This window comes from Paramormyrops kingsleyae, chromosome 12 (assembly GCF_048594095.1).
Source record: "Paramormyrops kingsleyae isolate MSU_618 chromosome 12, PKINGS_0.4, whole genome shotgun sequence".
Lineage (NCBI taxonomy): Eukaryota > Metazoa > Chordata > Actinopteri > Osteoglossiformes > Mormyridae > Paramormyrops > Paramormyrops kingsleyae.
This window is the reverse complement of record NC_132808.1, coordinates 16,434,112-16,445,836: the sequence shown is the minus strand read 5'-3', so window position 1 is coordinate 16,445,836 and position 11,725 is coordinate 16,434,112. Positions and strand designations below refer to the sequence as shown.

At 36.7% G+C, this 11,725-nt stretch overlaps 1 protein-coding gene across 1 annotated transcript; it reads right to left on the bottom strand.

Annotated features, from left to right (window-relative positions):
• Nucleotides 1-1,085: 1,085 nt before the first annotated feature.
• On the bottom strand, nt 1,086-11,679 carry spata4 (spermatogenesis associated 4). The gene is made up of 6 exons (XM_023814657.2): nt 11,123-11,679; nt 10,709-10,838; nt 10,139-10,257; nt 9,822-10,042; nt 9,169-9,273; nt 1,086-2,880 (listed from the first exon to the last, which is right to left on the bottom strand). Exons 1-6 carry the CDS (start codon nt 11,221-11,223, stop codon nt 2,849-2,851), a joined length of 708 nt encoding a protein of 235 aa, XP_023670425.1. The 5' UTR covers nt 11,224-11,679; the 3' UTR covers nt 1,086-2,848.
• Between the last annotated feature and the right edge of the window lie 46 nt (nt 11,680-11,725).

Sequence of the window (11,725 nt, the reverse complement as noted above, 5' to 3'; positions counted from 1 at the left end):
AAAAAGGGAAAAAAAGATTTGTACATAGATTCATTGTATGTCGTACCTAGTGTGAAAAAATACATATATTTTTTTCTTTTTTATACTTTCCTCCTTTTTTCATCTAAACACAAAAACAGGTTACTAACTCACGGAAGCAGGCCTACATTTAGTTGATGGAGATTCAGCAGTGATCATCTCATCTGCCATGATAACGATATGGGAAAAATGTAACAGAGCACTAATACAACCCAAAGGCCCATGACAGAATTTAGGTAGTTGAATATACTTTGTAAACAAGTGTCTATCTCCTGTCGTCTTTCACTGCAATAAGAAATAAAACAAGAATTAATTAAGCAACAGATAATCTGCCTGTTTTGTGAATCCCAATTCATGGTCCTTCTAAAACGTGTTAATTACCAAGATAAATGTGTACATTTCCTATGACATTGTGTCCCTCCCTTGACATCCTGGGTAATCCCCTGCGTGGAGTATGGGGGCTCATCGCTCCAGGGCTGGGGGTTTGAATCCTGTGTCTGCTATGTGCTTGTCAGTGTGTGGAGTTTGCATGTTCTCACCATGTTGCATGGGACTCCTATAAATACTTGGGTTTCCTCCTGCGGTCCAAAGAAATGTGGATAGGCTTACTGGTGTCTATAAATTTCCCATAAATTGTGCATGTATATGATCTGACAAGGGCCTGCCATTGATTTACTCTCCTTGCCTCACGATTGGAACTCGTGACCTTCCAGACATAGGCACCGATCACTAACACGCTGAACCACAAAAAATAAATAAATAAAGCATTACGGGAAAAACAAATTGAATGCCCTATTCATTCTTGTGTCCGACGCTACCTTATTCAAGTCTGTAACAAATCAGGTCTAGGTCAGGACCGAGTCCAACAGGGGGGCAAAGCTGAGATGAGACACAGTCCATTACAGGAGCTGGGTAGTCAAGTCCTAGTCCGGAAAAACACAAGTTCAATTGTAGACCATGAATCTGAATTCAAACACTATAAATTGAAGTCAAATATGCAAATAATTTATTTAAAATAACCAACAACTAAGAAACAAATATTTACAACTAAGAAATAACTGATTTGTCATACACAAAGGTAACAGAAACACAATGTCAGTGCATCCTGTAGTGATTATTAAGTTCATTGCAACATGACTGTATCCAGCTGAAGACATTTAAAACTGGTTCGGGAATCAAAGAATTTGCATATATAACAATACGAGGCTATTTTTTTATTTAGCAAACTTTTAACAAAGGTTTTGCAATTTTCTTAAAAGTACACACTGGGTAAAGATAAACTGCACAAACAATGTTCAGTGGCAGATCTACTGCGTAACACATTGCATTTGATATCTATGAAGGCTGGGAGTATTCAAACTACAACATATAGTTTCAGGAGAAAGAATGCAGATGACATATTGTTTTTGAAAAAACACAAATACTGTGAGCATTTTATGGCTTAAATATGCATGATAGGGGTTAAGAGTCTCGTGTCAAAAAAATTGTTGGTTTGATTCCTGCTCCCAGCAGATCAATCACACTACCACTCTTAATAAAGTACGACAATAATTATTATTATAAGATGTCAGCAAGCTAGCTGGGTAGCTATCACTAATTTACTATGTAAGACAAATTTTGGCTGGACACTTAGCTAGTCTCGCCAAACTGAGTTCACTTGCAGTGCATGTTTGTCGTAATGTTTCCTTTCCAGATGTCGGTAGAAAGTGGAATGCGCGCCAATTTCTCATTAATCACTGATTTGCGATATTTTCATTCTGCCACGTGCTTCTTTTCACTGGATGCCTTTCACAGAAACTCCTTATGGTTTATGTATGCAAACCGGATAATTGCTGACATGATATGGATGCAAGTTAACTGCATGGGTGCGTGTGAGATGTTGGTCATAAAACATTGAGGCTGCAGACATACGCTATGGACTTAGATTTCTGAGTCTGAAGTGTTTGAGTCCAAATCAAGACCAGTAAAATTTCACGAGTGTGTGATAAGACCGAATCCATTCATACAGCGGTAGAAAAAAAATGAGACCACTCTATATTTTTAAACAAATCTGCATTTGTTTAATCTACAAATTCTAATTTAATCGTGGTTCTGCTGGCAGAAGCTACGCTGAGCAGCAGGTTGCTTCCAGGTTCAAAATTTCTAAGACAGCAGCACACAAGAATAAGGTGAAGCAGGAGACACTGGGAACGGCAAGAAACCAGCCAGGTAGAGGGTGGAAGAGACTTTGTAATGCCAGAGATGACTGTCAACTTATCTGACAGTTTCTCATGAATCACAGGATGACATGAAGTGGAATAGGAAACTTTAAGTGGTGTGAGGTGCACTGCTAGGACAGTTTGTACCAGACTCCTAGAAGCCGGACTGAAGTCCTATAAAGCAAGAAAGAAGCCCTTCATTCATGAGAAACAGAGAAACACCAAAAAAGCATATTGCTCAAAGATGCACACCCATAACTTAATTTTTTTTTTCCACAGCTGTATTTGGACTTAAGTCTATACTTGAGTACCACAGCCCTGATTTTTTTAAATGCTAGAGTCAAGAGTGTATGTCTGGTTTCCACAGTGAACTAAACCAGCCACCAGCCCCCCCCCCCCCAAAACACACACCATACTTCCACAGTATTGTTAGGGACATGTCTCTAATCTCTATATCCAAATCTACATCCTTGATTGGAGCTCATTAACAGTCTTAATTTATTTCTAGAGTCTTTATCTTCGACCAGCATCCCAGTCCAGGAATTCTGACCCAGATGTTTTCCAAGCTGCAGTTGTGGTGCCTATATCCAGTCCCGGAGAACTTATTTAATGCTCTTCCTAGATCTTGGAGCTCAGAGGCTGGTTCCAGCCTGTACTTCGGAATCTGAAATAGGATGGAAGTTTAAAGTTATGAAGAATTTTAGTCCGCTTTGTATCCCTGCTGATACATACATACATATGGCATGAAAAATGTTATCTGCAGTAGACTTCAAATACATTTACCATCACAAAGATGCCCTAAGAAGAATTCTTTAAATTTAACTAGCTGTAGAAGTCATTTAAGGGTAGGTTTTAGAATAACCATCCATCAAACATAAAAATACAGAAATTCATATATGTGAGACACTGAACTAAAGTAATTTGTAATACTTTACTTGAAGCAATCATATACAATGCATTATATATTTGTTCATAATGCATTATGATGCATTTATTAAGTATTATAAACATGGCTACAACTGTTTATAAAAAGGCATAACACATTTTAGCCATAATTATTATGAATGCTCTATGAAACTTGCCGTTATAATGCATTATGAAGGTATTTATAGTGCGTCATAGATGAGAGCTTCAAAGAACATTCATAATGCATAATAAACATGGCTATAATGTGTTGTGCCTTTTTTGATAAATAGTTATAGCCATATTTCTAATACAGTGGTACCTCAGAACTCGAACTTAATCCGTTCAGAACTACGGATCGAATCCTAAAAAGTTTGGGTTCTGATCGAATTTTCCCCATAAGAAATAATGGAAAACCAATTAATTGGTATCCGGCCCCAAAAAATTACACCTAAATATGTTTTTTTTAGCATTTAAACACAAAATAAACTGGATACAACAAGAAGAGCATATACTGTACTAAACATCTAAGGACATTTATCAAAACAGTAATTTGTAAAGTAAGAAAATAAATGTATCCAATGTGTAAAGTAAAAAAAAAAACAATGTGTCCTGCTCCGATCGTCCTCTGTATTTCGTCCGCATTTCAATTTGTTTCCCCAGTCCGGTCATTGTATTGTCCGTCTGCGTTTTGCCTGCCTTACCTGTAATTAAACCCCATATTCCCCGATACCCAGACGTCTGCGCCTTTGTCTCCATTCCGTCCCTGCTCGGCACGACAAGATTATTATAATTAAATGTATTAATGGTTTATTATTAATATAAAAATTATTAATAAGAAATCTTTATTTTAAAATGTATTTTATTATATAATAATAATTACTGTTACTGTCTATCATTGTCTAAATGTATTTTTACTGTCTAAATATATGTATTCAGTTAGCGTAAATATACACAACGCTATCACAGCTAATGCGAGGCTGAGACTGAAGCGTTACCCTTTGTTTCCGCTGAGAGACGTGCCGCGTGACTCATTTCCCTGCGTGTTTTCTTAGGTCGGCGTTCACGGTTTGACTTCTGAGATTCAGATCGAGTACTAGGTAATTTTTTTCTGAACTGATTCGTTCGACTTTTAAGAAATTCGAGTTTTAATGAGTTTGAGAACTGAGGTACCACTGTATTTTATGAATGCATTATAATGCATTATGAAGGTACCTACAGTATGATGCATTATGACGACTGCTTTAAGTAAAGTGTTACCAAGTCATTCATATGTATCTTTAGCTCAGTAACATTTAAGTTCAGTTACTCAGCTGATGCTTAAAATCCATTTATACAACATTTATATAACTGGATATTATAATGAATATACTGATCAAAGAACTGAAACTGCAACTTTGTATGGAGTGCAATGTCCTTAAGCACTATGCAGCCTACTGCCCAATCTACCATACGAGATTTATGAAGACTGACAGAAATACACAAGAGTCTGACATTATGCTGTAAAACTGCTTTTGAGAGGTGGTAATGATGCACAAAACATACTGCATTTACATTCCAGGTTTGCAGTGTTGCTTTTCGTCTTCGGATTAATCCCACACTTTTTAGCTGCTTAACCTGTTCAGGGGAGTCTGGAGGTTGTTTTAGGGAGAACAGGACAGAAAACTGGGGTACACCCTGGCCAAAATGTCAGTCCATCTCAGGACACATAACAGCGTGTCATTGGACGGTGGGATGAAATTGGACCAATCAGAGGAAAGCTGGAGGAACGGTGCCTTCATGGGTAATGCCGCTATCTCACACCTCCAGGGTTGAGTGCTTGACACTCTCTGCCGCTCTGTATGTGTGGAGTTTGCATGTTCTCCCCGTGTCACACTGCTTTCCTCCTGCAGTCCTGCGACACGCAGTTAGGCTAGTTGGCACCTCAAATTGCCCATAGTGTGTATGTGCCCTGCGATTGACTGGCATCCCATCGAGGGCGGACCCCAACCTCCTGCGCTATGCTGCCGGGAATAGACTCCAGACCCTTGCAACCCAGAAAAGAATAAGATAAGTTAGGTAATTAATATTAATATTGAATTAAATGTTGCCACACTTTTATTTAGGAAGGGTTGAAGGGAAATTCATAGAACTTAGCTTTAACTAGGAAAAGTAGTCTTTGTTTTTTGTGCATATATGCGTAACATAGGGAGAAACTGCTTTTTGCACGTTATAATATATTTTAATTGCAGCCTGATATATAAACAACTCAAAATGAAAAAGTAAACATATGAAGTAACATTATGAATGTAACTACATTTTTGTTCTTTTTTCCAGGCATACATTTTTGCATCATAATTACTATTGAACAGATTGTTCAACTTAACACAAAGCATTGCTGAATCTTCATGGGTACCAGGACTGTCACCATGGCAACCAATTCAGGGAGCCGCTGTTTTGCAAAAGCTGAAAGCAGTGAACCTTACAACATCACAAAATTACATTTATTTTTTTTACACTGCCCAATAGCCATATGACCATTATCAGTGTTTGCCAAATTGTGTTGTGTAATGCAATGTGCAATCAAATTATATATAAATATAAATAAATATATATGGATATTATATATATATATACATATATATATATAGATGGAATGCAATGTATCATGAGACTGTACCAATCAGCCATCTGGACTGTTTTTCCAAAGATCAGATTATAGAGAATTAAATGGTCACTCTTTTATTTAGTGTCTCTCCACATTTTCATTTTGTCCAATTAATAGACAGGTTGATTAGTTGCAAGCTTTAGGACAAAAATACATTTTGCTTTAATGGATATTCAATCTATCTGAATTTTGTTAAAAAGTCACACCCTAAAAGGTGATTTCCATACAAGGAAATCACCTTTTCTTAGCAAAAATATACTGAAGGTTTTAGGTATGTTCATAAATTCAATTATAAAACTTTTTTCCATTTAAAAGAGATTTTCAAAATAATTATTAGAAAACTTAGTTTTATGAGTATTAATTTTGTAGCGTCATATTTACTGAAAAATTTAATATAGAGAAGTTATACAAATAAAATACAGCAGCGCCATCTGTTGATATATATTTGCCATAGCTACAAATTTTGTATTTTTTGCGCATTTCAAAATTTAAGATATAAGCTATATTCCTAGAAGTATTTCTAAATTCCCCACTAAAAATTGTAGTCAGGCTGAGCAGAATACCCAAAGAAAAACTGTGAATGAAAGGTAACCAAATTTAAGGCTTTCTTGGGCTAATTTATCATAATGATAATTCTCCTATAATCTGAAACACTTGTTTAGAAATTTCCAGATAACTGTCTCTGAAAACCCACTTTAGGAAACTACAGAAAATGCATGAATAAAAATTTAAGAAACAATACAGTAAGATCTTGTTAACTAAAGACAGCTTGTTTGCTCATAAGCATCTTGCAATATTGTCGTGCACTTCATGTTTAACACCAAGCCACGACTAATTTTGGTACGGATGTACATACTGGCAACAAAGTGTTCTCAGTTCCTAGAATGCAGGTGAAGTAGGGGTGGGTGGTGGAAGATTCTGGAAAGGCAGTCAGGTTACAAGGGTTGTAGTGCTGATTATTCCTAACATCCTGTACATTCTGTACATTGCATACATGTTATGTACAATTTGGTGTGTTCTATTTGACCCCAGTAACCTGGAAAAGGCCACAAAACAAATGGCCCTATGAGAATGATGGCCCTATGAGACTGATGGCCCTATGAGAATGATGGCCCTATGAGAATGATGGCCCTATGAGAATGATGGCCCTATGAGACTGATGGCCCTATGAGAATGATGGCCCTATGAGACTGATGGCCCTATGAAAATGATGGTCCTATGAGAATGATGGCCCTATGAGACTGATGGCCCTATGAGAATGATGGCCTTATGAGAATGATGGCCCTATGAGAGTGATGGCCCTATGAGAATGCCCCATACATTCCTGCAAGCCTAAGCATGTTGTGTCGCCACCCCTAGAATTTAATTTTCTTTTCCGATCCAGCCTCTTTTTGATACCCAGTGAGTCAGAGTTGTAAAGAATGCTATGACAGAAAGGAAGCAAGGAAATGTGTAAAGGAACAGACAGAAATATGCTGAAATAACTGCACTGTAATATATGACAGGGATTGACATTGACCTGATGGCAATTAATAATAGTTTAAAATTTGCAAATTAATTACATCACATGTAAAGTGTACATTGAAATGTTTTTGCAGTTATTGAGAAAGCACATTACTTATGTGACTTTTCTGTAAACATCACTGAAACATAAAGCTGCAAGGACATAAGTATATGTTTCTAAAAAGTATCATGACAAGGTCAATTTATGAATTAAAAGAATCACATTTGACTTGCTTAAAATGACATAGAAATGCATGTTTAAGGCTCCATAACAATTCAGCTCCATTTTCTGTCAGCCATGTGACAGAACGTAATGGATTTCCTGGATGACAATACTTTTCATAAAAAATAACCTCACCTGTTTCATGGGGATATCAGGTGCTGTGAAACCTCTTAATAATATCCAGAGATACAGTAAGAAAGCCAGAAACAATGCCAAAAATGTGGAGCAGGCACTAATGTCCTAAGACAGTACTGTAATATATTTGCAATATATTGTAAGCTATACAGAGATATGCTAACTTGACACTGAACTACTCAGCTTCTTGTTCAGCACTAGAGGGAACCAGCGATCCACGATTAGATGGCATTTTGGAATCATGAGTGGATATAAAAGGAAACATTTTTACTAAATATATTTTCAAAATATTTTCTACACATTCAATTTCTGTCATACATTTTAATTTAAGGCAATTTAAAACTTTGTGGAAACTATACTATAAAATAATTAACAGCAATAATTAAGTAAGTCGATAATAGATAACTGGCACTGCATTTCTGTTATCTCAATAAAAAAAAAAACATGCAGAATTTGAGCTAATTGACTTACAGGATACATTTAAGGATATTTCTGTAATTCTGCATTACTAGTGAGATGTGGTGAATATTCAGCTCATCGTAATTACTCCCTTTGAGTATTCCCTTTTCAGCCAGTGCTGAATAGCAGGATTTTTATATACTGTAGTTGTCACAACTCTATCACCTTGAACTGAACACTAGATGTACTTCTTGTGAAGGAAGACAACACTGAACGGGGGGGAAGGGACATTACAGGTATGTGTCTGAATAGGAATGAGACAGGAAAGCAAGCAAGCCAGTGCTGATGGCTGGCACCTCCAGAGCAGAGATACTTGTTAAAATCCCATAAGGTGCCCTGAATAACAGAATCAGCAAACCAAATCAGGTTTATAGACGCTTGTGGTTATTACATAAACAAATGAAAAATATAGACACTTTATTTTATGACGCTATGTTTATGATGCTTACGATGCATTTTGCTACTATTAAAACTAAAATACTAATTAATAAAGCAGCACTTGGAGGGTGATAAATGTGGGATTTTATATAGTCTCCTATTTTAATTGCTACAACAGTGAATCGTATAGTATTACTATGTGTGGATATGATATTGTATTGACCCTCTACTAGGTACTATTGGTCACATTTTTGTACAAATGGTGTCTGCAGTGACATACAGGTAGCAGGTACAAAGATTACACACAGACAATTTATATCACGATTATTATTATTGTTATTATTAATATTATTATTATTTTTTTTCCGTAGCAGTTTTAATGTTATTTGGTTGAGTTCACCAGATCGCCACACGACCAGGATGCCATGAGATATGCTAGCAGGGTCTTCAAATGATGCATCATCAGTGAAGAAATCTACAGGTATCATGTTTGATAGAAGGCTGCCTGGTAGTCATAGACATCCGAGTCATTTTCAGTTTCATTTTTAACGCTGCAATGATTCTAACTCAGAAGCTTCTCAGGAAGGAATTTTGCCCACGATGATTGTTACAGTGACATTCTCACTATCGATTATAATATGAATGCTTAATACTGCAAAATCTGTGACATTAAGTAGGACAGCAAATGTAAAAGGTGCGCTTACGCTGGATCTGCTGACTGCTACCTGAAAGAGAACCTTCTGCTCTATCTGATGGCGGCGGCAGCCTGACAGCCAGCTCTCCCAGAGTCGGCTTTATGTTGAAGCGTCCTTTCCGGGAGAAGGACAGGCAGTCAGATTGCTGCAAAGGAATCCTTGAGCTCAAAGCTGACAATTCAGCTCATTTTTATGAAACTCACGTTATCTCTTCATAAATGTACATTTTATACATGCAAAAAACTGATGTAAAATAGCTGCTAATATAATATAATATAATATATATTTCAAGATAAATTACACCTACAAATTTTGCAGTCTGGCCTGGGATATTCCACAGTGTTTGAGCTATTATCCCATTTTTCCTATAACTGAACAAATTTGTTTGTTTAAAGATTGAGAAATTGATGTTTCAGCAACCTGCAGGTCAAATTAGCCATCAAATTAATTTTCCACAACTAATCTGGAGACTATATGATACACATTAATAGCTACTAAAATATTTTATTACATGTTCATGTATCATCTTCATAATTATTTGGAACAAAAATTGGAGTTTATCACAGGTGAATATGTATGGTATTTCCCTATGGTAATTACTATAACCATTGATATTTTATACACAAACACACCTGAAAATGTAATGTCTGCTGAAACCTCACCTGGGTTCTCCACTTTTTCAGCCTGCCTCCGCTGCAGATGCATGTGAATGATCGCCGTAACTTTTTGCCTGTTTTTCTCGATACTGGGCTCAGCTATCACCTCACTCAGACGGAGGTTGCTTTTAATTGCCCTGGAGGCTGTTGCTCGGGCAACCATAGGTAGCATCTCTTGGTAATTGCGGTCAGTGAAGTCGGCTTCAGCATCCTGGAAACTTTTAATTCTGAAGGGGAAGGTGTAGAGAGATAAGAATAAAACTTTTTTATTCAAATTCAACACAAATATTCCCGGTTCACGGACCTTGATGGCAAACACCTACCTTCTGTTTGTCAGAAGAACGTAAATCTCCTGGATCAAAATCTCAGCTGCTCTCGGTTTACAGTGAATGGTCCCCTCAATCACGTCCCTTGGCAGCCTGATGCCCAGTTTTTGTAGTGACTTCAAAAATTTTGAAATTTAAAAATGCATTTCAATGCAATCAGAGAAATGATTTCTGACTAGACAATTCTGTTTTGTAGCAATACATAATTGTGAATCTGCTCAACAAAAAGCTCACCCTAGAAACTTGTAATAATAAACAAATAGTTGGCTTTTTGGTAAAAATTGGAAGAACAGTAAGGTTAAAAGAAAAAAAACTTATCCTCTTTCAAATTAAATATACGTTATTCTAGCTAAACTAATGTCAATGCCACTCTGGATTTCTGTCAGATTATTATTAATTATTATTGTTGTTGTTGTCTTTCATTGTTTATTTGTGTTGTTTTGTTAGCAGAGGTCACATTGTATTTATCATGTTTTTGAAACGGATACCTGTTCGCTGACATAATCATGGCACTCTCTGCAGAATCTAATTGACTTTCTGCTGTTTTGTACTTGTTAAGATTCTTACCTTTTCGATCTGAGTCCAGTTGCTTGTTTTGGCGGGGAGTGAGGCCCCATTGTCATAGGAATGGTTTTGGAAATCGTAGGGGTAGTAGCAGGAGAATACCTCTGCCACGAGGTAACCATTGGAAAAGTCTCTAGTAAAATTCGTTATGAAAAATGAAACGTTATATACGTAATCCATGAACTAGCCTAAATGCACAAGAAACGCACCCCACTGTCGAAAATGCATATGAAGAAATAGTTAGCAGGTACGGTCATTAGGGACGATACACACGAATGAACGTCAAGGGTATTACATAGTCAACTAAATCGAAGACAGATGTGCAATGTAAGCTTGGAATTTAAAAAAAAATCTGGTTATTAAAAAAATTAAGAGAACGAATGACTTATAATCGCGCTGCACAGTGTGCACTCTTACCTGCGGATATTTTTCGGGGTAAAAGATAAGTCGAGGCTCTGCAGCCACTTGAGGACTTCCCTGGGCACTCCTGCCCTGTTAGGCGAGTGTGCATAGGCCATAGTAAACACAGCGGGAGGTAAAACTACGGAAAAAATCTCATATAATTTATAAGGGGAAATTCGGCGGCGATTGACAGCGATCGCCGTTTCAGCGCAACCTCTTCAAAATAGCAGTTTAGGCGACAATAAGGAAGGAAGCCTAGCGAAGTGCTTTCATTGTTTATGATTCCATGGTAACAGCTCCTTCTGCGTAAAGTGGTAAGTCGTCGTAAAGTTAAGCGCTGATTAAATGGGTCTAAAGATACGCAAATTCATAAATTAGCATGACTAATAAAAACAAAAGAAAATTTAAAAACAGAACGACACTTTAAATAATCTAAAGGGTAAAAAGTAATGTCCATGACATTCTGTCATATCTTTAAATGGGTACCTATTGCTATTTTAATAATTAATATTTATTTATGTCATGGCCTATTTTAATTCCACTTTAGTCAATTGTAAATTTTCTGAGGACAAGAGACAATAATACCATATTTAATACCATATACCATGTTTAAATAAT

Bases quoted from the DNA above. Each gene is read 5' to 3' on its own strand.
- spata4 (XM_023814657.2), bottom strand. From the start codon at position 11,223: ATGGCCTATGCACACTCGCCTAACAGGGCAGGAGTGCCCAGGGAAGTC. The intron at 10,839-11,122 runs GTAAGAGTGCAC...GAATTTTACTAG, and splicing joins ACCCCGAAAAATATCCGCAG to AGACTTTTCCAATGGTTACC. The intron at 9,274-9,821 runs GTGAGGTTTCAG...TCTCCCGGAAAG, and splicing joins TGAAAAAGTGGAGAACCCAG to GACGCTTCAACATAAAGCCG.